This window comes from Talpa occidentalis, unplaced genomic scaffold, assembly GCF_014898055.3.
Source record: "Talpa occidentalis isolate TD23 unplaced genomic scaffold, MPIMG_talOcc4v2.1 talOcc4.8, whole genome shotgun sequence".
NCBI classification, from domain to species: Eukaryota; Metazoa; Chordata; class Mammalia; order Eulipotyphla; family Talpidae; genus Talpa; species Talpa occidentalis.
Genome location: NW_023605194.1, coordinates 13461936 through 13488660, shown reverse-complemented (window position 1 = coordinate 13488660; position 26725 = coordinate 13461936). Strand labels below are relative to the sequence as shown.

The following is a 26725-nucleotide window of genomic DNA, read 5'->3' as shown; positions in this document are numbered from 1 at the left end:
AGTCTGCTTTTTAACAATTTATACTTTTATACCAGCCAAATGTGAATTCTTCTGGCTTCATACTCATAACAACATTTGGTTTTATCAGACTTTTTCACTTGCTAACCTGATGGCAATAACATTACTTCTTATTCCCCTTATTAATAAGGGAGATTGAAACTGTATTTATTGGCAACCCAAGGATTTTTTTCTATGACTTGCATGCAGTATTTCTCTTTTTAGTCAGTTTTTGTCTAAACAGTTTTCTAGGTTTCTTTGAACTTTCTAAACACAAGCCTTAATTTAGAAGTACAGGTTACAAAGATCTAGTCCTAGTCTTTGGTATGTTTTTTAAAAAGTTGTTCATGTTTGCCCTTTAAAAATAGTGTTAAATGATCACAAAAGTGCACTAAGAAAGGGCACTAAGAAACTTCTTTACCCCAAATTAATTGTTAGTAAGTTATCTGTCTAATTCCCCATTACCCTTGATTAGTGCAGCAGTTCTCTTTTTGGGCTCAGACAACTTTATAGTCTTAAGAAATTATTTAGAACCTCAAAGAGCTTGCACATAGGAATTACATTTATCCATATTTATTATATTAGAAATTAAAACTAAGAAATTTAAAAACATTCTTTTAAAATGTGAGAATATCCATCCATACCTCCACTTGGCCTTTGAAATTTCTTGTGGGTTGCTAGCTTTTGTTGATGTCCATCTCTTCCTGTTATGAATACCACTCTTCCTCACTGAGCTGCCCCCCTATGTGAGTTGTCTTACCTCATTCAGGCTCTGACATTCAATATGTCATTCTATTACTCACATTCTCTTTGAATCTTCTTGGATTCACCCTGAGGACAATTTGACATAGGACATTTTGACTTTTCACCTCCCGCCATCACTGGGGTGGATTCCTACATAGCTCTGCCACACTCAATTGTTTTAATCTTGAATTGTTCAGATAGGGGATAAATGTGTTTAATTTTTTTGCTATGCAAAAATATGGCTATAGTTTTACTAAAGAAATGAAATACAGATCCTTGCAGAAAAATCTGATTACATATCAGAATCTAAACTACTATTGTGAAAGTTAACTAGAATTTGAATTTAAAGATTGACTTTTATTTTAATTCCCAATATAAATAAAGGAAAGACTTTCTGGAAAAGCTTACTCTTGAATTCTTAAAAGATGTGTGTATGTGTTCAATGGGAAAGGGAAGAAGTGTAAAGGAGGTATTAGGGAATGCCTACTGGCAGAGAAGGAAACAGCAAGATTATGAACATGGAGTCAGGAAAGAGTACCATATATTAAGGATACTGATAACAATAATTAGGGTAGTATATAAAGGGTGTAGCCAAGGAGACTAGTATAGAGGTGAGAAGGAGGTAGAAATCATTAAGCAAAGGGAGCAAGCTAAGCAAATGTATGGTTATGTGAAAGTTCCTTTCCACATGCTGTGTAAATAGTGTAAGACAGGAATGATGAGTGTACTTCGGATACAACTGACAAATCTGGAAAAGACAGATTGAAACCTGATTGTGGAGAAACCGAATATGTTTGTACATTTGTATTTGTGTACATGTATGTGTACATAGTTGTATGTATTAGTAGAGGATTTATTTCAAACCGATGATTTAGCTTAAAGATGCTTATATCATCTGGTATCAGATGCAGAAGGTTGTTTAGAGACTAGAATCAAGGAGATGAATTTGGTACCTTATATAATAGCCTATTGACACTCAAGAATTTAATAAGGATTGTGGGTATTGGCCACAATAAAAACTAACAAGTTCAGGAGGCTTGTAAACTAGTCATTTGAGGAAGCCAGAGGAAAAAAAAATAGAAAAAAACGAAGGCTTATAGAGATTGGATTGTTGTTTAGGGTTTGAAATTAAGTTTATAAAGAGATTATTGACCTAAGAAATGGTGGGATTAATTAAAATGATAATTTATCAGCAAGCCCAGTAGGACTTGTCACTAGAAGTATAACAGCTACAAGAGGAGATTGATTGGCAGTTCTGAAGTGAAAGTCTTGTGCTGTCAGGACAGATGTGAAGATGACTGAGCCTACTGAGTAAGAACACAGTACAGAACTCTAGTGAATAGGTCGGAGAGCTGTTGCAAATTTTAGTGACTTGAGAATGGTATGAGAAAAGGCTGTGTTTACTAATGTTATTTTGGCCTATAGTGCTATAAAATAATGAACAATAGACATTTGATATAATCTTAATAAAAGGTGAAAACTTGGGGGTAGGCAAACATGAAGCCAGTTACTTATGATTAGGGTCTAGTTAGCAACGTAAGTCTGAGGGTGGTCCATTCGTGCAAGTTATTTCCCCTAACATAAAAACAGCGATGAATGTCAGTATTTTGCACTCATTGTGTGTCAAGTAGGTTTTACCTAAGGTCATTCACTATTTGGTTAGGTTTTCCAGAGATTATTTCCATTTGATTGATGTAATAGGATATATGTATTGATCTGTATTGAGTTTGTTGCCGTTTACACTTGAGCACTCCAAAACTGCATTTTTATCTCCCTCATGTTTAAAAATTGTAATGTCTCAGATCTTTTTGTTATATAATTTCCTTGATTAATTGCCATAATTTAGTTAATTTTACTGCTCTTATCTTTTAATCTGTTTCCTGGGTGGTTGATCTGCTACTGTGAGTATATTTTTCAGTTAGATTTTCTTCTTTTGTATGCATTCTTGCTTTTATTTAGTACCTTTTTAATTTCAGTTTAGATGCATCCTTTTAGCATTCCTTGCAGTGCTGATTTAGTGAACTCCTTTAGCTTTTGCTTGTCTGGAAAGCTATTGATCTCTTCTTTAAATCTGAATAGAATTTTTGCTGAGTATTGAAATCTTATTTGAAAATTTTCTTTTCAGCACTATGAACATGTCATGCCACTCACTTCGGGCACACAAGGTTTCTTCTGAAAAGTCTGCTGCTAGCCTTATGTTGTTTCACTTCTGTTGACATGCTACTTTCTTTTTCTTGATGCCCTTAACATCCTCATTTTGTCTTTAATTTTTACCTTATTAATTATACTGTATCTTGGTGTGGGATTCTGGGTTCCTCTTTTTTAGAACTCTTTGGGCATCTTATGCCATTGTGGCTGCTGCTTTCCTCAAATTGTAAGTTTGCAACGATCAGTTCCTCAAATATTTTTTTCTGGCCCTTCATCATCTTTTTTTTTTTTTTTTTTTTTTTTTTTATACCCTTGTAATGCAAATATTATTCCTCTTGATGTTGTCCCAGAGGTCTCTTAGGGCACTTTTTCTTTTTAGTTCTTGTTTCATTTGCTCTCTTGGTGAGTTTTGTTGCTTTGTCTTCCAGCTCACTTAGCCATTCTTCTGCTTCATTCAGTCTGTTGTTGAAACCCTTTGCTGTCTTTTCAGTTCTCCTATCTTATTCTGCAGCTCTGTAACTTCTGTTTGATCTTTCTTAAATTTTCTTTTTGTGTAAAATTCTCACTGTGTTAATCCATTCTTCTTTCCATTTCACTTAGAATCTTTGTAACCATTACTTTGAATTCTTCCTCAGGGTAGTTTGCTTATCTGTTTCTTCAAGGCATTTTTTGGCATTAATTCTTGTTCTTTCATTTGGGGCATATTCTTCAGTCTCTCCATTTTGCTTAATTCTCTGTTTGTTTCTATGTATTTAGCAGATCTACCTCTCCCAGTCTTGAATTATTGGCCTAGTTCAGTTTCCATTGGCTGCCAGAGCTCAGTGCTCAAGGTGCATCCTCAGTGTGGACTGCATGTCCTGCCTGCCATGGCTAGGCTGCAGCAAACTGTGTGGGCATGGCTGCCAGCCTGGCCTGGCAGTGGATCGTGGTTTCAGCACAGGACTGTAATTTTCAGTCATGTAGGGTGGGTGGAACCTTCAATGGTGCTTGTTCACCAGCTCTTGCAAACTGGAGGGAGGATTCCAAAATGGTGCCCAGTGGAGCTAGTATTAGCAAGGTTGTGAATTTGCCAAAATGGTACTGGCTTGTGTTTTTAACCCTGGGGATCATCTCTAAAGTTTCCTGCTTTTCAGACAGATGCTGTATGAATAGTAAGTTGGGTTCCTTCACTTAGTTCCAGGGACTTTTCTGAGTGGTGTTAATGCTTTGGGTCCTGGTGTCAGTGAGTCTGTGCTTGGGCCTTGTGAGGTCATCTTCTCTGTTCCCTATAGTTCTTTGGTTTTCCTGGGCATATTTTCCTCAGCCCTCAATGTCTCGTGTTTCAGCTACTTATCTCCACTGCACAGTATTGAAGGATTGGTGTGCCCGATGCAGTGTACATCACTTTTCCCTACCCGCGAGGGACATGTTCTGTAGCTTTAAGATCTCTCTGCCTACTGCCACAAATTGTTGTGCTAGGGTAGGATTTCTTCTTTGGCAAGAATGAAACTCTGTCTCTTCTACCAGTCTTGGTGCTGCCTTTTATTCTTTGTTGGGTAGGCTCTATTCATACAGTTTTCAGGCATTTTTCTGAGTTTACGCCATATCTAGTTGTATAGTGTAGATTTATTGTGTCTGTGGAGGAGGAGAATTCAGGTCCTTCCTTTGATCCCTGATGTTTTTTATGTATAATTATATGTTTATTCTAATTTAGTATTTATAATATCTTTAAAAGTTTTTCTTCATTGAAAGGCATTGTCCTGGAGTAGATATTTGAATTAATAATACAATGATGTAATTTGGCTGATTTTTTTCAACATTGAGTAGGTGGAGTGATATGGTTTAGGTGGCAGGACTATAGCAAATAAGTAATCTAAAGACTACTATTCTCATGTGATAAGAAAATATTAATGTCAGCATTAAATTAGAAGGATAGTAAATCGCCTTTAGTGCAATGGATTTTTAAAGCACTTTTGTCTTTGAGATTAAAATTTAAATGTCTGATGTTCTTTTAATACAGGCTATATAGAATGAAATCTCCATTTGATTTATTCATTTAATCAGTACTTACTGAGCATCAGCTATACCCCAAGCACTGATATTGATGCTAATAATTTATTTGTAAGCAGTACAGGTTTTTTAAAAGCTTTTTTAATGGGTGTAGACCCAGTAAGTGCTAAACAAACTCCTATATGTGATAACCTGAGTATGTTAACTGACAGTGTTGAAAGGGCTTCAGGAAAAATAGAATCTCCTTAAACCAAGAAATAGACCATCTGAGTTTTATCATAGATCTGTCTTATCTAACTTTTTTCCCAATCAGTTTTGTTTTTTAAAGATTTATTTATGCATACAAGAACTAGGGTTCAGGCCAGGGCGTGGGGGGTGAGAGGATTTACCAGAAACAGAGTGGGGAACAGAACAGGCGATTGACTGAAATACACTGCCGAGGGGAGCAGCGGGCGAGATAGGAGAGGTCTGCTGCACCATGTGGGTAGCTCTCTGGCCAGGGATCGAACTGATGCTGCAGTGGCTGCGGACAGCCCCACAGGTTGCGTCTTAACACCTTGCGCCACCAGGGAGGCCCTCCAACCAGTTCTTAAAAGAAGATTTATGCATACAAGAACTGGGGTACAGGCTGGGGGGGGGTTGGGAGTAAGAGGATTCGCCAGAGACAGAGTGGGGAACAGAACAGGTGGATTAACTGAAATACACTGCTGAGGGGAGCAGCATGGGAGACTGCTGCACCATGTGGGTAGCTTCCTGGCCGGCCGGGTATCAAACCCTTGCTGCAGAGGCTGCGGATAGCTTCACAGTGCCTACATAGAAATCCTTACTACACTCCTGTGCAGTTAGACTATCAAATACTTTTGATGGTTTGATAAAATTTTGTTAAACCTCTTAAGCTAATTAGGTAAAATATTATTTTGTCTTTAATCTTATGGCCCTAGTACCAAAGTTACAAAATTAATAATAGTTACAAAATAAAAATTATTATTATTTTTTTAAGGATTATTTATTTATACAAGCACTGGGTACAGTCAGAAGCACAGGAGGGTGAGAGAATTCACCAGAGCCAGAGTGGGGAGCAGAACAGACAGACTGACAAAATACACTGCTGAGGGGACCAGTGGGCGCGGCAGGAGAGGTCTGTGCGCCATGTGGGACCCTCGCCAGTGGCCGGGGATCGAACTGGCGCTGCAGAGGCTGCAGGCAGCTTTGCAGCCTGGCGCTCAACCGCTGCACCACCAGGGGAGGCCCATAAAAATAATTTTAAATTTTGAAAAACTTTGGGACCCTACAAATATTCTTCTCATTTTTCAGCCTTTGTGTGGACACCTTTTGGTCAGTCATTTTATCAGTGAACTTTTTCTGCTTTTAAGATCTCTTAAAAATATTTTTCATGGGCCTCCCTGGTGGCGCAAGGGGTTAAGAAGAACCACACGATGAAGCAGTCTGCAGCCTCTGCAGCACGAGTTCGATCCCCGGCCCGCCAGAGAGAAACCCACATGGGGCAGCAGACCTCTTCTGACTCGCCCGCTGCTCCTCTCAGCAGTGTGTTTCAGTCAGTCTGCCTGTTCTGTTCCCTACTCTATCTCTGGTGAATCCTCTCATGCCCCACATCTCTGGCCTGTACCCCAGCTCTTATATGCATAAATAAATAAATCTTTAAAAAAAATGTTTTCACTTTTCCACCTCTAGAATATAGGTGTTTTTGGAAATTTCTCTTTGCCTTTTTTTTTTTTAAGGTGCTTCCAAATCTACCTTCATATAAGAATCACTTAGTGTTTATTGAACTGCAGGTTTTTAATGCCCCTTTTCCTGAACTATGTGCCATTCTTCATATTTCACTACATATTTGTTTGCTCATTTTATTCTTTTGTCAGACTGCTTTCCATTCTGTCATCACCTTTGAAATCCTTTCTTAAACCTATCTGGTAATTACATAACAGTGTCTATACACAGAAAATATTCAAACATTACCAGCTGCTGTGATCTCTCCCACTTTTATAAAATTTTTTACTGTAGCAAATTTATATATTTACCTTTTTCAATTAGATTGTAAATTCCTTGAAGACAGGGCCTGCCTTATTAGTGTTTATAGTTTTTTTTAAAGATTTATTTATTTATGCATATAAGAACTGGGGTATAGGCCAGAGGTGTGGATGGTGAGAGGATTCATCAGAGACTGAGTGGGGAGCAGAACAGGCAGATTGACTGAAATACACTGCTGAGGGGAACACCAGGTGAGACAGGAGAGGTCTGCTGCACCATGTGTGTTGCTCCCTGGCTGGCTGGGGATCGAACTGGTGCTGCCGTGGCTGTGGACAGCTTCATAGGTTGCGTCTTAACCCCTTATGCTGCCAGGAACGCCCCAATGTTTATAGTTTTTGATGGAATTTGCATATTTACATTATCAAGTCAGAGGAAAATAGTAAAATTGCCAATAAGATTTTTTTCAGAGGTCATTTGTTTTACGTAAATTATGCTCTAAAGTAATTTAATACTCTCTCTCTGTTGTATTTCAGAAATCCTAATGAATCATTGATTGACCAGCACCATTTACCACTTGGAATGAATTGCCAGAAATGGGCATAGTGCTTTTAACGACAACATGTAACAGATGGCTGTTACTCCATGGTGATTACTTTTTCAAGCCAGCACCTTTTCTGATTGTGTAGGATCTTTGTCTCTTCATCTTCGAATTTCAATTACTTTTGTTGGCAAATAAGATAAAAGGAGTTCATGTAGTTTTTGTCCGAGGTTGAGTAACCATGAGTAGTAGTTTAGGAAAAGAAAAAGACTCTAAAGAGAAAGATCCCAAAGTACCATCAGCCAAGGAAAGAGAAAAGGAGGCAAAAGCCTCTGGAGGTTTTGGGAAAGACAGCAAAGAAAAAGAACCTAAGACCAAAGGGAAAGATGCCAAAGACGGGAAGAAAGACCCCAGCACTGCCCAGCCAGGGGTGGCTTTTTCAGTTGACAATACGATCAAAAGACCAAATCCAGCACCTGGGACTAGGAAAAAATCTAGTAATGCAGAGGTGATAAAAGAGCTCAACAAATGCCGAGAAGAGAATTCAATGCGTTTGGACTTATCCAAAAGGTCTATACACATATTGCCACCGTCAATCAAAGAATTGACTCAATTAACAGAACTTTATTTATATAGCAACAAATTGCAGTCCCTTCCTGCTGAGGTGGGCTGTCTAGTAAATCTCATGACACTGGCTCTGAGTGAAAATTCACTTACCAGTTTGCCTGACTCTCTTGATAACTTGAAGAAGCTGCGGATGCTTGATTTACGGCATAATAAACTGAGAGAAATTCCTTCAGTGGTGTACAGGCTAGATTCTCTCACCACTCTCTACCTTCGCTTCAATCGTATAACTACTGTGGAAAAGGACATCAAAAACCTGTCAAAACTCAGCATGCTCAGCATTCGAGAGAACAAAATCAAACAACTACCTGCTGAAATTGGTAAGAGGCTTTGGGTTACTTTGTGTGTGTGTGGTATTTGTAATGCTTAATAATTTTGTTGAGTGCTTTTTCATGTCAGAAAATATCTGATACTTGCCTAGAAATAGCTGGTTTCTAAATTCTGTTTTCACTATGGCTTACTTTATTAAATTTTATCAATATTAATGTTACATGTTTGAGCTTATAGACCTGAGAGTGAGTTGGAACATAGCTGTAACAGACCCTTTTTCACGCAGATCTACTCAGTTCTCATTTTCATTGGAGCATAAGTGAATTTGAAGCAAGAAAAAAGATGTTCTCCTAATTTTGAAGTTGTCGCTGTCTATTTTTAAAGTATTGACTTATGTAATTACATTCAATGTACTAAGGCTACATTTTCCCATTATAACATTCATGTTCCCTTTTTTTTACCTGAAAAATGTTTGTTTAAATTTTTATCACTTTTCTACCTAATTTCCTAAAGGGATCGGCAATGAGAAGAGCAGTGTCATAAGAAATTTGATATTCTGTTTCATTTCGAAAGTGCTTACTTTTCTGTATTTTGCACTGTTTTAAATGAGGTGCGGGGGGTTGGGGTGGGAATGAGAGGATTCACCAGAGACAGAGTGGGGAGCAGAAAAGGCGGATTGACTGAAATCCACTGCTGAGGGGAGCAGCATGATAGATAGGAGAGGTCTTCTGCGCCATGTGCATTATCGAATTTACGCTGCAGTGGTTGCTGATAGCTTCATAGTGCTGAGACTTAACCCCTTGTGCCACCAGGGAGGCCCGGAAACTTTTCTTTTTGTGTGAAAGGCAAATTCTAAATAAAATAGGTGAATTAAGACCTGTGTATATAGTCCATTGTGGAGTAGAGGTATAGGCTGTTTGAGAAAGAAATGTTGTATTTTTACGTAGGAGTATAAAATGTTATTTGTTGTCTTTGTTCTTATTGTTTTGTGTATGTATTAATATCCCATCTGCAAAGTTTGCTTTATGGGAGAGTCATTCTTTAAAGATTTTTTTCTCATGGAGATATTATCAGATTACTTGGGAATTAAGACTATACATTATTTAAGCAAGAAATTATTTCACAGGATTTTAAACTTATTGTAGTTCATTATTGAGCATATAGATAATATCATTTTTATTAAAAGTGATTTTATTAAATTGTTGATATTTGTAATGGCCTAATTTTTTGACTTTCATTCCTGTTTGTAACTTTAAAAATAACCATTGAATTTGTTTTTTAATGAGCACCTTCCCACCATTAGTAACATTATTAAAATTTGTGTTCTTATAATTTCTGAAAAAGTAATTTCATAAATGTTAATTGATTTTATTCCAAGCAGGGCATCAGAAAATAACTACTCTTCTGAATAAACATAAATATTTCATATGAGGAGTTAAGATTTGTAAACTTCAACTTCGATGCATGGATTTGGGGCAAACATTGCAGGTCTGCATTATCTGTTTTCTTAGAGGAAATGAGAAAATAAAAGTCTAGTAAAAATAATATCATTATAATATTAAGAAGAGCTATTCTTTGAGCATAGTATGGCATATACCATACACTGTTCTATACCAGTATACTTCAGTACATTGTCTTACTATTTCCTTTAAGTAACCCAGTGAAATAAATCTTCTCTTGCCCTCTCCACCCTTCTTCCTGTTAACACTGAAGAAGGAGCTGGAAATATAGAAAGATTAAATAATTCGTGAAGTTTTTTGAACAGAAAAGTTGGAGAAGCAGTACAGAGAATTCTCATATTCTTTTTATGTAGCTTCTAATTTTAATATCTTTACATGCCTATTGTACAATAATTAAAACCAGCAAGTTAGAAGTTAAAGAATTCTGATTTTTTTCCCATTAATGGTCTTTATCTGTTCCAGAATCACATTGCATTTAATAGTTATATGTCTATAGTCTCTAAAATGTGGAACAGGCTAGAAGACAGATCTTTTTCTCCCCATGATAGTGATACTTTTGAAGAGTACTGTACAGATATGTAGCATATCACTCATGTATGTGTCTGTGTGGATATCTGTACACATATATGTGTGCATATGTTTTTTTCTGTATGATATTTTCTCATTACTAGCTTGAGGATATGCTTTTCTGGCAAGAATACTACAGAGGTGATTATGGCACCCTATATATGATGTTGATTTCTGATATTTTCGTTTTGCGCGAAGAATTTCTTTTAATATGTATTTTAGTGCAGAATTTCTTTTAAATATGTATTTCTGCTCATAATGAGTAGTCATTTGTTTTTGTTTTTCTGAGAACCTTTATTTTGTATCATTTTTGAAAGCTTTTTTTTTCCTGGTATAGAATTCTGGTTTGCTTGTTTTCTTTTTCAGCATTTTAAAGATATTTTTCCTAGCTTTCCAGTTTTTTCTGGCTTGCCTACTTTCTGACAAGAGTTTTATTGTTCTTCTTACCTTTATTTCTGTGTTTGTAAAGCTTTATTTTCTCTGTATATTAAATATTTTTCTCTTTGTACCTACTTTCCAGCTGTTTATGACTGGTGTCCCTCTATTGCTTTTCTTCATGTTTATTTAGATTGAAGTTTATGAGCATCCTTGGATCTCAGGGTTCATGGTTTTATCAAAGATGGAAATATTTTTGCAATTATTTATTTGTCATTTTTTCCCTTTTTTCTTTTTTTTTGAGCTGGGCAGGGTTGGGGGGGTTCTCCTGCTTTCTTTTTCTGTTCTCTGGGTCTCTAATTACATGTATATTAGATATCTTTCTATTGTCTTTTAGGTCATTGATGTTCTATTCATTTTGTACGTGTGTTTAATTTCTATTGCTATTTTTTTATTGCTATAATTTTTTCTTCAGTGTTTAATTCTATTGTTAATCCCATGCAATGAAATTTTAATTTTAGATGTTGTATTTTTAACTCTATGCATTTGATTTGGGTGTGATTTTCAAGGTTTTTTGTTTTTGTTTTTGTTTTTTTTTTGCCTTGGGCATAGGGAGTTTATTTTTAATAAATTTTCGGTGTCTTTGTTTTCTATTTCCATAATCTTTTTATTTCTACTTCTAGCCTATGGAAAGACTTTACTCCTGTGTGTGGTTGGTATTTTCCTGTTTCTTTACATGCTTTGATAATATTTGATTGAATGTCCAGCATTAAAATTTTTACATTCTTGAGTGTAGATTTTGTTGTATTCCTTTAAAGAGTGCTGGACTTTGTTCTGACATGCAGTTATTTGGAGTCAATTAATTCCTTTTGTAGTTGGATTTTAAGCTATGTCTTGGTGGTTTCAGAATAGCCTTTAGTTGAGATCTAATTTATCCCCCTTGCTAAGGCTGTACATTTCTGCAAACACTGATGGCACTGTATATTATGAGGTCTTTCTTTCTGACTGGTGTGACCTCAAGCTATTCTAGTCCTGTGTGATTGTTGGAAACTGTTTCAGCTACTGCTTTCTACTGCTTCTTTGCTTGCCTTTAATAATTTCTTTTCAAATAACATGGATTGGCTCTTATCCAAATACTAAAAGGGACATTTTGGCAGATTGCACAGAACTCTCTACTTCTTTCTAATCTCAAATTCTGCCCCCCAAATTCTCCCATCCCAAGCTTTCTAAATGCAGTGGGGTTTTTTGTTGTTGTTGTTGTTTGTTTTTTGCCACAACTCAGTTAAACTTGTTGGCCTTTTTTCCTTGCTTTATTTTTAAATGGCCTAGACCGTGCCTCTAGGCAATAACCTGTGGCAAAAAATAGTGCTCATTTTAAGTTTCTTTCCTTTATATTAGGGATCATAGTCATATGTGGCTGTTGTCTACTGTCTACAAACCATTTTTTTCTCATATAATTTGTACATTTTCTCATTACATGATGGCCAGAAATGGAAGTCATTGTAAAAACTCCGTGGTGTAGTAAAAGTGAATGATATTGTATATATGTAAACAAGTAATGATTTTGGAATCTGTTATTATCCTCTGAAAAAGCTTTAAGTTCTATTCTAGACAATTGAATTACTGTTGACTTACCTTGAACCTGTAGAGTCATGGATTTAACTCTTTTAGGGTGCTTCTATTTGGTTATGTCCTTAAACTCGGGGAAAATTCCACTTTGAAAAACGTAAATTATTTTTCTTTTGTCCTCTCTTTAGAGGAATCAAAGATTGCAGACTCTATCCAAGACTTTTTTTTTTTTAAAGATTTATTTATTTATGTATACAAAAGCTGGGGTACAGGCCAGAGGTGTGGGGGGGGTAAGAGGACTCACCTGAGACAGTGGGGAACAGAACAGGCAGATTGACCAAAGTACCCTGTTGAGGGGAGCAGCGGGCGAGTCAGGAGAGGTCTGCTATACCATGTGGGTTGCTCCCTGGCCGGCTGAGGAATCAAACTCATGCTGGGGCTTCGGACAGCTTCATAGGTTGCATCGTAACCCCTTGCGCCACCAGGGAGGCCCTCTATCCAAGACTTTTAAAGCATGACATTACCCTTTATCCAGACAATGAAGTATACTGCCTATTGTCCCTTCTCAAACTGTCAAACTGACTAGACATATGTTGGGATTCTTTCTGCTGTTTATCTAAGCAACACGGTTTCCCAGGTTACTCTAATAGAGTAATTTCATTTTGTGATACAGAAGGTGGTGTTTTACATGCAAAAAGCATTGGGACTTGTGGTCCCTGATACTCTGATATCCAGATAAGTTATTAGGGATGTAAAACTAATCATCCTGCAAACAGAAGAGCAATTTTAGGAGGAAAAATGGTTTTTCTCCCTGTTAGAGACTACAAGTCATTAAAATGCTTAAATAACAAATTCCTGGGGATTATTTGGCGCTTTCCTAGTTTTTTTTTTTTTTCATTTTTTAATGTTTTGACTTTTATTAATTATGTTAAAATATTTTATATATGACTGTTCAGAATAGAAACTTCATGAAAATGTGGTTAAATACATGACAAAACCAAGTGTGGAGTTTAACCAGTAACAAAGGAACATTACCATATAAAACACATATTTTTCCTGAAACATAAAAGAAAATAAATTATTAATTCAGTCAGTCAAAAAATTCTTATGTGTGCTTTTTCTTTATCAGGCATTATACCACACTAAATGCTTGTTCTTATGAAACTTAAATAGTGCAAGAGTTTTACATTATTTGATGGAACCCTAATAAGGGCCTGCTTATGAGATTTCACCATTAAAAAAACAGTCTTTTATATCTTTAATGCCATTCATGGTCAGAGTTCTTTAGACTTTACAGAACTTCCATAGGGATAAACCACAACATTTTACTAGAATATGTTGGAGATTACACATCTAATACAAATTTAAGAAATGCCTTTTTCTGTTTTTCTACCATAGCTTGGATTAAGCCATGTCCACACTAGGGGCTTGAGCCAGAGCTTGTTTTTTCAGCATTTTATTTCCTTAACATAAATGTTTATGCACTTAAAGGTTACTTGCAAAGTGTATGATCAGTATACACTTAAAAGATAACACCAAGCCAACCAGAAAATCCCTTTCAATCACTACTCCCATTTAGGGACTCTAGTATCCTGACTTCTTACATTACATTAATTTTCCTTATTTTTATATACATGGAATCATATATGATTTTGTGTCTGACTTCTTTGACTTTGAATTATTCATCATATTGGTGGATGTGTTTAGAGATTGTTCGCCTACATAATATTCCATAGTGTGAACATGGCACAATTGATTTATCTATTCTCCTGTTGTCTGGTCGTTTTTAATTTGGGGCTAATAAAAACAATGCTACTATATTATACTAATGCTTGTCTTCTGGTAAACATATTGACTCATTTCTATTGAATATATATCTAATAAAGGGATAGCTGAGCTGATGAATTTTTCTCTCTTAATTTCCTCAGATTATTTCTTTTTCTTGGAATATTTATGTAATTCCTGACTTCTTTTAAAATGTAGCTTTCCCCAGTCTACCAAGCCAGAATCTCCCTTCTCTAGTTACCCATCACTTTCCATAATAGATTTTAAGTTTTCTTTTTTTTTTTTTTAAGATTTTAAGTTTTCTGAGGCAAACGTTGTTGTTACTGGTTTTCCATAAAGCTGCCTCATAACTTGTAAGCTATATTTTTGAAATACAACCACCACCACCACCACAACATACCTATCAGAAAGGCTGAAATCCAAAAACATTGACAATATCAAACACTGGCATAAACTCTCAGTCATTCTAGTGGAAAAGTAAAAATGTCACTTTGGAAGATAGTTGGCATTTTCTTACAAAGCTAAGCATAGTCTTATCATGCATTTCAGCAATCATACTCCTAGTTATTTACCAAAATGAGTTGAAAACTATGTCCACACAGCAAATGACACTCAAAATGTTTTCAGCAGATTTAGTTATAATTGCTAATAATTTGAAGTAACCAAGATGTCCTTCATAAATGAATGGGCAAGCAAGCTGTGGTACACCCAATATAATGGAATACTGAAAAAGAGAAATAAACTCTCAAGCCACCAATAACAAAACACCCATGGAAAGACTTGAGCTGTGTATTGCTAAGTGAGTGAAGCCCAGTGAAAAAGTTGCATAGCATATGTTTCTATATTTCCAGCTATATAATATTTTGGATAAGGCAAAAGTAAAAAATCAGGAACCAAGGACTCTGGCAGAGAGAGAGGGAAATAGGTAGGGAGAGGAATAAATAGGTGATGCACTATTTACTATTTGCTTTAACACTAAAAAGGAGATATTTAGGGCAGTAAAGCTATTCAGTATGATATGGTAATGACAGATACATGATGTTATGCATCTATCAAGATTCATAGAACTGGAAAAAACAAAGTGAATGCTAATGTAAACTATGGACTTTAGTTAATAATGTGTCAATGTTAGTTCACCAACTGTAACAAATGTAACATTTAATGCTGGATATTAATAATAGAGGAAACTGTATGGGGAAGATGATCTTTGCAACTCTGAACTTTTTTATGCAATTTTCTGTGAGCCTAAAACTGCTCTAGATATACACACAAAACCTCACTCTCTTTACCATTGTCACCGAAGCCCGTACCTTGGCATATAGGGTCATGAATGGTTTGACTCGTGGCTACTTCACCTCCTCCCTCTTTCTTCTACCAGCATTCTGTTGTGTTTTGAACTATTGTCTTCCCTCAGAATCTTTGCGCTTGTTGGTCACCAGCATGGAGCATCCTTCACTTAAGATACTCTCCATTTCTTCTTCCTTCTCCCATTGTTCAGGTCTACTCTCAAATGCGACTTGCTCAAAACAGACTTCCCTGCATACTTAGCATCAACACCTCTGCTCTCTCCTTCCTCCGTTACACATTTTTACTTTTATCCTGCTAATTCCTTTACATTTTTTAATACTTCCTCACATTGATTATGTTTTAATTTGCTGATTTTTTTCCACTTATGAAATGTAAGTTCTATGAAAACAGGAATTTTGTCTTTTTTCCATATTGTATCCTCAGCCCGAGGATAGTGTATCACATGTGGTAAATACTTAATAAATATTTGTAGAATGAATGAATGAATGATGTCCATGTTAATTTAAAATTAAAAAATAAGGTATGGAATTTGTAAGTCATAAAATGCAGAATATGTAACATTGTTTGGTAATTACATGCCACATTTTATCAGATGTCACCTTGAAAAGGTGATTTCAGATTTTGTGTTCAACTTTTACCTTTTCTGGAAAAAAGTATACTTCTGATATAAAAAGTGAATTTTTCTTTCAGTATTTAGTATATTTTTAAATAATCCTTATTAATTTTTATGTTGGTCAATTTACAGGTGAATTATGTAACCTCATTACGCTGGATGTAGCTCACAATCAACTTGAACACCTTCCAAAGGAGATTGGAAACTGTACACAGATAACCAACCTTGACTTGCAGCACAATGAACTGCTAGACCTCCCAGATACTATAGGTATGAGAATAAAAAGAAGACAAAGTTGCTTCTATCTGCTTTAACACTAAAAAGAAAAATTTTGATTCATTTGAGAATAAAAATTAAAAGATTAAAACTCAACTTTATCAAAGTAGTAAAACTTCTAAAAGATAGTATTTTAAAATTACTCTTTCCATTTCTTGGCAAAGAAAATACTTAGGATTTAGAAAATAAGCTCAATTGTATTATAAAGATTATGGAATATTGAGTCACATGAATATTTTCTACTATAACTCTGCTTAAATTGCACAGAGTTCATCTTCTGTTTTTGCTTATTATAGAATGTTGCATGCTATTGCATAGGGTGCGGTCCCTTCTTCGCTAAAGTAAACCACTTAGAAAACAAAACAACATTCATTGCTCTTGTGTTTTAAAAACACTATCAGACTAGTTTAACTTGCAAGAATAGTTTAAAGGTTATTCATTTCTAATATAGGGACTAAAAGAAGGTCTATCTGGTGTTGTGTTTTGAAGTGCAAGATGTGTTTCAAAGACTTAGCCAAACTGTAAAACGTTGAATTGAACTTACTGTAATATGTACAGTTTGTCTTGTTTATTTTTCTAAATGCCTGCTCATGTATAAACAGTTCAGAATATATATTTTTTTAATTTTGGACTTGTTTTTAGTTATTGTTATGGTATAAGGATATTATAAGATTCATTTGGAAAAATTACATCTATACTTACATAGTTTGGCAGTGAATCACTCAATGACTTACTAAATCATTCAAGGCCTATAATGAGGTTATCTTTATCCAGAGGCTTTTTCTGTCAAGTACCTAAGGGACCATTTCAATCTGTCATTGTTTTTTCAGACTTGAGATTTTTATGGTTTACCAGGTGGTTCAGAAGCAGACTACAGATGAATTGGAGCCATTTTACTTCCAGTTCACCTTTAGTACTAGGTGCTGTAGTGTAGGGTTCCAGATTATTTGATTACTAGACTATACCCTTTTTTTTTTTTAATAGAGGCATGTTTTATTTATTTATTTGTTTGTTTGTTTGTTTGTTTGTTTTTGCTTTTATACATGCACTGGGTACAGTCAGAAGCGCGGGAGGGTGAGAGAATTCACCAGAGCCAGAGCGGGGAACAGAGCAGGCAGAAGGACCGAAGTACACTGCTGAGGGGAGCAGTGGGCGGCAGGAGAGGTCTGCGCGCCATGTGCGCCACCGGGGAGGCCCCTAGACTATACTCTTGACCCTAGAGTTTTACTCTTGGCAGAAATATACCTTAGCCTTTCAGCTTTGTCTTCTAGTTAAGGAGGTGTTCTCAAGACAAAATGTTCTCCCATGTTTTGTTTTTCTCTGGGCTACCAGCTTATCTCTGGCCTGGTAATTAGTCATTACTTGTTAATTTTTATTTTAGAAGTATTTTTAGTTGTTTTCTTTATATATATATATATATGAATTTTACTTTTATATTCCCCATACAGTTGCAACCCCCTTATTTTGTTTTAGTTGTTTTCAATGGGAATGCTTGCTTGAATTACCTAGTCTACCATTACTTGAAACAGAAACAATTTTTTTTTAATATATCTGTAGCGATAGTGTCAGTGTTTTATTTTAATTTTTTAATGGTTAATATATTTTATTTTATATAATCCTTACATCATTTTTCATTTTTGCACAATGCATGCATTTTCATTTTGGTTATATTCCCTATATAATTGAACCCCCTCTATTTTGACCCTAATCCCTCCTCTCCCCGCCCCCCATCCCATAGTGTATCCCTGGTTCATAGTTGCTTGTTGATTTTGATTTTTTCTTTATTATTCTTCTTCCTGGTCTCTTATTTAGGTTTTCTAAATTCCTGCTATGAGTGAGACCATCTGGTATTTTTCTTTTTCTTTCTGGTCTATTTCGCTGAGCATGATCCCTTCCAGCTCCATCCATGTTGCTGCAAATTGCATGAATTTATCTTTTTTGATTGCTGAGTAATATTCCATTGTGTATATGTATCACATCATCTTGATCTAGTCATCTATTTTTGGGCATTTGGGTTGTTTCCATAGCTTAGCTATTATAAATAGTGCTGCTATAAACATAGGGGTGCGGGTGCCCTTTGGAATTAATGATTCTGTCCTTTGGGTAAATACCTAGGAGTGGAATTGCTGGATCATATGGAAGCTCTGTCTTTAGTAAACTTAGGAATCTCACACAGCTTTCCATAGTGGTTGGGCCAGTTTGCACTCCCACCAGCAGTGCAGGAGAGTTCCTTTTTCTCCACATCCTGGCCAACATTTGTTGTTGCTAGTTTTTTTAATATGTGCCATTCTCACTGGTGTAAGATGGTATCTCATTGTAGTTTTGATTTGCATTTCCCTGATTACAAGTGATGTTGAACATTTTTTCATATGCCTGTTGGCCATTTGCATTTCATCTTTGGAGAAGTTTCTTTTTAGCTCTTCTGCCCATTTTTTGACTGGATTATTTTCTTTGTTTTTGTTGAGTTTCATCAGCAGTTTGTAAATTTTTGTGATCAGTCCTTTATCATTAATGTTGTGTGCAAAAATTTTCTCCCAGTTGGTGGGGGTTCTCTTTGTTTTGGTTATTGTCTCTTGCTGTGCAGAAGCTCTTTAATTTGATGTAGTCCCAGCTGTTTATCTTTGCCTTCACTATCACTGCTTTGGGTGATGTGTCTGTAAAGATATTTTTGAGGTGCATGTCATGTAGTGAAACAGAAACAATTTTTAAAGAATTTTAAAGTAAACTTTTAATTAACTATCAGATTCTGTGACAAAAGAAATCAAAGAATATACTTCTTAAAAATCTTTGCCAAATAAGATGTAATAGAAAATGCTGTATAATATTAATACATCCAAAGACCAAAACAGAAGAGATGTGTAGAATAAAGTTGAAGTCCCCTAAGTTCTAGAACAAAAAGCACAGATGCAAAATAAGTGAAGAAAAGTCATGGGAGACAGGGACTAAAAGTTCTAGAAAGAGCATAGAAGTAATATAATGTAGCAACTGACACAGTATAATGTTATATTTCTCTGAACTAGGTAAGATCCCAGATAATAAGATTGAAATTGTTTGCCAAGAAGAAATAATGGAAAAGGATACATTCTAGTACAAATTTTGAAAATTAGATTTACTAAATTGGTTTGAAAAAACAATATATTCATTTATAATAATGTAAAACTTATATTTTCTTAGTTTCAATTAATGCTGGCCACATAAATTGGGAGGTGTTTTCTTTAATTTTTGAAAGAGATTATATCAAATTGTCATTATTCTTATTTTAGTATTTGGTAAATACACTGGTGAAGCCATCTGGGTTAGAGTTTTCAACGTGGGAATCTTTTTAAAATTAATTTTAACTTTAATAGGTACAGGGATATTTAGATTATTACTTTCCTTGTAAAACCCTTATCATGTGTCTTATAGAACATATTCATTTCACTTGTCACATTTACTAGGCATAAAATTGTTAATAATAAAAAAAAAATTTAATTTATAGTCTATAGCAGTGCCACATCTCTAATTCTTAATACCAAAGAACTTGTGTCTTCTCTTTTTTTCTTAATCTGTTTGGTTATGTTATAGGCCCCAACCCAAAGGAGTGGATCCTTTACCTTCCAGGAAAAAAAAATTTACCAGGGATTGCTAGGTGTAGTTGAACCAGGCAAAGCTTCATTAGAGACTCGTGTATGAGGGAACCAGTGCTGCAAAGGAGACTTACAGCCTGACCCTTGAAAGGAGTTAGGAGAAGATATTAAAGGTCAGGCCCATGAGCTGGGATGGAGGAGAACAGCATCATAGCTTGTTCTGGGTTGAGCACAGTGCTGTAAAGCTGTCCACAGCCTCTGCAGCATGGGTTCAATCCCGGCTGGGCAGGGAGATTCCCACATGGCATGGCAGACCTTTCCTATCTCATCTGCTGCTCCCCTCACAGTGTATTTTGGTCAGTCTGCCTGTTTTTTTCCCCGCTCTGTCTCTGGTGAATCCTCTCGCCCCCCCGTGCCTCTGGCCTGTACCCCAGTTCTTGTATGCATGAATAAATAAATCTTTAAAAAAAAATAATTGGGGCCTCCCCTGGTGGTGCAGCGGTTGAACGCAGGGCTGCGAACCTGCCCGCAGCCTCTGCAGCGCTGGTTCGATCCCTGGCCACCAGCGAGTGTCCCACTTGGCACGACAGACCTCTCCTGCCGTGCCTGCTGCTCCCCTCAGCAGTGTATTTCTTCATCAGCCTGCCTGTTCTGTTCCCCGCTCTGGCTCTGGTGAATTCTCTCACCCTTCCGCGCTTCTCACTGTACCCAGTACTTGTATAAATAAATAAATAAATCTTTAAAACAAAAGAAAATAATTGTATTCCCTTTCTCCAGCCCTGTATCTATATTATTTTGATTGTATATCAGAAGGTTGAGGTATAGTGAGAAATTTGGAGATTTGAGTTTTGAACTGTTATAAATCTTAACAGTCTTAATTGACCTTTGAGATTCTTCCTCTCATTTGTTGGAGAAGAACAGCTTACTTAATTGGAATATAATTCTGATACTTCTCTGTATTACTTGTCTAGTTCTTGAAAAGTATAAATTAAAATGAAAAGCAAACAGGAGCCTCCCTGGTGGCACAAGGGGTTAAGGTCAGCACTGTGACGCAATCCGCAGCTGCTGCAGCACAAGCCCCATCCCTGATCCCCGGCCAGGGAGGTGACCCACATGGCACAGCAGACCTCTCCTGCCTCACCTGCTGCTCCCCTCAGCAGTGTATTTCAGTCAGTCTGCCTGTTCTGCTCCCCACTCTGTTTTAGAGAGTTGATGCTAGCCCTGCAATAAGTAGCTGCCCTACTCTATACCTTAGACTGTAGAATCTTGCCTTAAACTTACAACTGAGAATAAAATCTTCTAAAAATCACTTAATTTCTTCGCACACACACCCCCCCTCCTCTCCCACCACCCCGCCGCCCATAACTAGGCCCCTTTAACGTGAGTACTTCTAGACTACTGATAATTCCTTCGTGATAATCACTGTCATTTACTTCTAGGCCAAGATAACTGACAGCTCATAAAATATGGAAAAGAGGGAGAAAGAAATGGTGAGAGGTAAAGCTGGTTGCAGTTTAGTGAGAGAGTGCTTCAAGAGATATTTATGGTTTCTCTGATTTAACCCTTAGCCTGCTCTATTAATGAATAAAAAATACATTTTGTGTAAAAAAATTTAAATTCAAGAATTACCTATGGACTCAGGAATTACTAAGCTTCAATATAAATAATTTTGTTTCAAACTGTGAACCTGATACTGTAAAGCCTTTTGAGATAATTTAAGGGTTTTATGACAAAGAAGGTAGGGAATTTGAAGTAGAACAAACATTATATTTTCTGTTTCTTCTCAAAATGAGATAAAGAGAGAAATATGCAGCAAGACCTTGCCTTCAAGGCTGGAGCACAGAACAATTCACAGAGGTCTTTTTGTTACACTGGGCTCTGAAGAACTGTTACATTAACTATGGTTATACCAACAAGTAGAGTTTTAGTAAATAGGTTTTAGGTAATTACAGTATAACTTACATATAAAACTTTACTAGTTTTCTTTTTAAAGGTGGTGTTTTTTGTGGTTTTTGACATTTAAGAATTTTTATTTTGTGTTTCTGTTTGCTTTCAGTTTTTCAATGTAGTGTTTGTGAAAAAATGTATTTTTGACTTTGTTTCATTATTAGAACTATATGTCTTCCTGCTGATTTTCTGCTACTTTATTAAAATAAGATTAAGGCTATTTGAATTAGTCTTACTCAAAAGTTACACTGAATTAACCTACAGATGCTGATCATAATTGCAGAAATTGAAAGCATCTTACTTTAATTCATAGGCTATATTTAAAAAATTTGCTATATTTAAAAAAATTGACAGCACAAGAAAGCAAACCTGTAAAAGCAAAACATACAACAATTATTTGTAAAAGTTAAGCACTTAAATGCAAGCTGCAGGTGATTAGTAATGATAACTGCATTTATAGGCAGAAGCCCAGCAACATTGTTTTATTTCATAGCTTCAGTGGTTCAGTGGTTCAAGCAAGCTCTGACTTGATTTCTAGACTGCTGTTTAGTTTGTGGTTAAAACTTCTCATTGCTCATTAAAAGAGGTTAGAGTTGAAACCACTGCAGAGGGTGAATCACAGTAAATACCAGACTTCTGAGGTCAGTTTTTTTTCTTCTGGCATAAGAGAATTTGGATATTTCATCCTTATTTTTCTCATCTTTTATTTTGCTTATAACAATGGGTTTTGGTAAAGTATGGATGACTGTTTTATAATACCATGCTCTCAAGAAATGATAAGGCATTTACAAATGTGGGATTCCTTGTCAGAATAGCATATTCTCATGGAGTACATTTTTTTTTAAGTTCAACCTCTTTTATACCCACAAAAATGAGGGATTGGAAGGAGGGAAAAATTAGGAAAATTGGAAGTGCCATTTGGTTTAAATAAGCACTAAATTTGTTAAAATAAGCACTAGTGTGTGGTAATTTCACTACACCATTTTTATTTTATAATTTTCAAATTCTGGAAACCTATTCTGATGTTAAAAGTGAGAAACTTAGAGTTATTTTGCTTTTGGAAGAGAAGTTCTTGGAATCTTGTTCTATTGACTGTACTTCTGAATTGAATTTGGTTACCATACTAATCTGTTACCACAGGACGCTTTTAGGTTTCAGTGAGAATTAAAAAAAAAAAAATGGATAGGTACTATATTCATCTACTATTCTACTGTAAACAGTGATTGAATGAGGCATGCCTGTTGATGAAGAAAATTTCTGAGGAATTTCTACTTAAAAAGCCCTTTCCTCTTCCAGCAGATTTCATAGTCCCCTTAGTGAATGCTTCAGCCATTTTATTACAGTGGAACAGCTTTCTTCCATAGGGCTGTGGTGGTCAGAGTAAGGAGAAAGATGGTCTTTTCTACTTCCAGTTCTCACAAGCGTTTGCCTTTTATCTTCAACTGTATTAGCAAATTAAAGTTTTATCAGAAGATCTTAAAAAGTTCTTCACAGTCAGACATTATCACTACTTACAAAAAAATTTTACCTTTGCAAATCTTGCTATAGCTGTAGGGGCCAAGAGCATGGAATAGGCAAGGGAAAACATTGATACCTTCCCCTGCTCTCCCCATTTTGAAAGGATGTGACCAGAGGGCACTAGCCTTCACTTTTGGTGGAGATGAAATTTGTGACTTGTCACACATACACAAGGACATATGTATTAAGGATGTTTATTAAAGAATTCTTTTTTAAATATTAGAAACAAACACCATCAATTGGGGAATGATTAAATAGATAATGGTACACACACATCAAAGAATACGGTGGTTATCCTCCACACTTGGCATTGACAAGGCTGCCCCCACATGCCTTTGAACCCCACCACCTTCAGGCATGGCACCTAGTGTCAGTAGTATCCCTGGCAAAACTGACCTTGTGGGATTTGCCAGAAGTCTAATTTCCATGGGTTTTGAATCTGGTTGCTTCTGGAGGGACTGCGAAAGTTCTCAGGGATGGTTGTCTGGCTATCAAAGATGTCCCTCACCTGATGGGATTCCTGAAATGTTGGGAGCAGGGTATGGTATGGTGTGTGCATCCTGCAGTTCATGCGGAATGTTGGCTCGTAATATACCAAGAGGTAGTACTGACTTGGCCAGACTTGATTTCTGTCTCGTAAGAGATGCCATTTATAATCTCTATCCCTTTGTGCAGACAGTGGCTTCTCCAGCTATAACTGTTGGAGAGGCTGTTGAACAGGCTGATACAGGCTGCTACTGAGAGTAGCTACCAAAAACGATGCTTGTGTGACAGTCATGTGTGAACCAGCTTACTAGGTGACTGTCTCCATGGAGATACAGAGCTCCAACAATGAAGATGTCTCCTTGGAGCCTAGATGCCAGTTAGTTTTGAAGGCATAGTATGATACCCATATGGTACAGTAGGATAAAGCAATTTCAGATTACTTCAGGAAATACTAAGTAAAGGAGTATCTCAGATGCCCTTTTTGTACATACTGAATCCCAAGTTTCCCATTGCAATTTTAAATGGATTTATAAACTTGTATGATACTTTGAATGTTGACAATTGGTGAAGGAACTCAAACTTTAGCTGTTCTATCCTCTGTCTCTTTCAAACATGCCAGACCAGCAGGTACTGCACTCAGTGAAGATGATGGCAAAAATCCGCATGGTCTATAGTCCATATCAAACCCTTATACCCATACCAACTGCATATGCAAGAGCAAGAGGGGCTGATAGGATGTCTTCATTTGGTGACTTTATTGCAGTTTCTAATGTTTGTGATAGCCCTACTGCCAAAATTATCCCCAGAGTTATCTGATGGTATTGTTGCATCAGGATTTGAAGAGCTAGCTTTACAAATACTTTCTAAAACGAAAAATGGGAGCTACTGTGTTCTTTAGATGGACCAGTCTTACAACAAGATGAAAATGAAGTTTGCACTTTCTTTGGTCTTTAAGTGAGAAGAGAAATAATGGTGTCATTGACAAGTCATTACTTAGCAATGTTGTTATCAAAAAACAAAGATTTGCTGGAATCCACAGTCTGAGGCCTTATTGTAGGCACCACAGCTTTTAAGTATACTCAGTGTAACTCCTTGTGTTATGCAAGAATACTCAGGTTACTGGCACTGGAGCTGGACAGTAGTTTAGGATACACTGCGTACATCCTGCGGGAGTTAAAGCAAACTCCTGATAATTCAGACATTATCCACAGTGATTTCATTGAAGTTTGAAACTAGAGCGAATCATCAATGCCATTCATCAATATGTTACTGGAGCTATTGGTGAGGATTAAGATTTGAAAAAATGGAAGGTATTTGAGGAAGAACTTGAGATACTTACTAAGGCCCAGAAGAAGGAATGTGTTGATAAATTCAGTGAAGTTTATTTTAGCTCTAATACTTTCTTTCCTTTCAGAGGCAATACAGACAGGCTAAATGGAGTGGGATGGTATACTCCTTCTGGTTCTACTTCTGACAAAGTTTATGATTGAGGCTTGAGATTGTTGTGAATAATCCTCGCTCTTTCCAGTCTTTCTTTCATTACTGATTTTATCACATACTGTCTGGTTTTCTTATGTGTAGGTGAAAAATTATGTATGATATTTTCAGAATACTCTTTTCAAACAAAATCATTTAATCTTAAAAAATTTAATGGTTAAATAAAATGAGTTCTATGTATATTTACTCATAAGAAAATATTTCTATGACCTGTTACACGGAAGAGGTAATATGTTACATATCCACGGCCAGGGAGCTAAGCCATATGTGGTACAGCAGACTCTCCTGTCTCACCCACTGCTCCCCTTAGCAGTGTATTTCAGTAAATCTGCCTCTTGTGCTCCCCACTCTGTCTCTGGTGAACCCTCTTACCTCCCCCTACCTCTGCTCTATAACCCAGTTTTTCTACACACAAAAAGTGCTGAGAGATAGATCTCATTAATTGCATGTTAGATTATAAACTGTAGTTATCTAGGGAGGAGAGAAAAATGTATTCATGTATTTTGTAATTTAAAAAAATTATTTGGTGAGGTAGGGGGAAGACAGAGTTGTACTTGTTCTCTTTTTCCTCTGTGATATCTAAAAATAGGCTGCTTAGAAGTTGAGTATCTGAGAAAAATTATTGCAAATATTTGTAGACTTACAAATGCTGTGCATTTCGTTATTTCTCTAAGACAAGTAGACACAAAAGTATTTCATTTTCATACTAATTGACAAAATGTAGTTCCTTGGTAATAGAAGTTAAGGATCTTGCTAAAATAGTACTTCAGAGTAATTCATAAATATTTGGTTGATAGCCTGAGACAGTGAGAGACTCACTAGATTTAAAAATGAAAGTATTAATTTCCTTTTTTGTCTTCACAGGAAACCTGTCCAGCTTAAGTCGTCTTGGTCTGAGATATAACAGATTGTCAGCAATACCCAGATCATTGGCAAAATGCAGTGCACTTGAAGAATTAAATTTAGAGAATAATAACATCTCTACTTTACCAGAGGTAAGAACTAGAAACAAATCTGCAAAATAATGACAGGAGAAACTAAATTTTTACAACAGGGTAAATAATTTTATGATTGTGAGTATGCTATGAACAACTAGCTACCACCATGGTAAAAATTCCAAAGAAGGAAGAATATGTCTGATTATAGGAACATTTAAAAAAATGATATTTTTTTCTTTCTTTTGTGCGGAAGGAAAAAGCCAAGGTGGAAAATCAGTGTGCTGCATTCTTCTTTAGCACCACATACATTTTCTGATGTCATTTTGGGAAGTGGTGATAACAATTAAGGAAAGGGTATCAGACTGGATTCAAAACTTAACTACCGCACCTTGTTCAGTTATTAAAAAAAGAAAAAGTAGTGTAGATGGATGATAAATGAAAAGAAAGAACTACATACAACACACTATTATAAAGATTAATATTACCTACAGTACTCCTATTACCCAAATTATTATTTTGCTTAT

The 26725-nt window shown here is 36.1% G+C and overlaps 1 protein-coding gene and 1 pseudogene across 2 annotated transcripts in view; both read left to right on the top strand.

Moving 5' to 3' along the window:
• Positions 1-26725, top strand: part of SHOC2 (SHOC2 leucine rich repeat scaffold protein) — a 56510-nt gene that overhangs the window by 15524 nt on the left and 14261 nt on the right. For both annotated transcript variants that reach the window (XM_037496880.2, XM_037496879.2), the window contains exons 2-4: positions 7398-8346; positions 16106-16243; positions 26128-26258. In XM_037496880.2, coding sequence (XP_037352777.1) covers positions 7644-8346; positions 16106-16243; positions 26128-26258 — 972 coding nt within the window. In that variant the 5' untranslated portion in view covers positions 7398-7643. The remainder of the gene's footprint in view (positions 1-7397; positions 8347-16105; positions 16244-26127; positions 26259-26725) is intronic.
• On the top strand, positions 22848-25393 carry LOC119234119 (bifunctional purine biosynthesis protein ATIC-like; annotated as a pseudogene).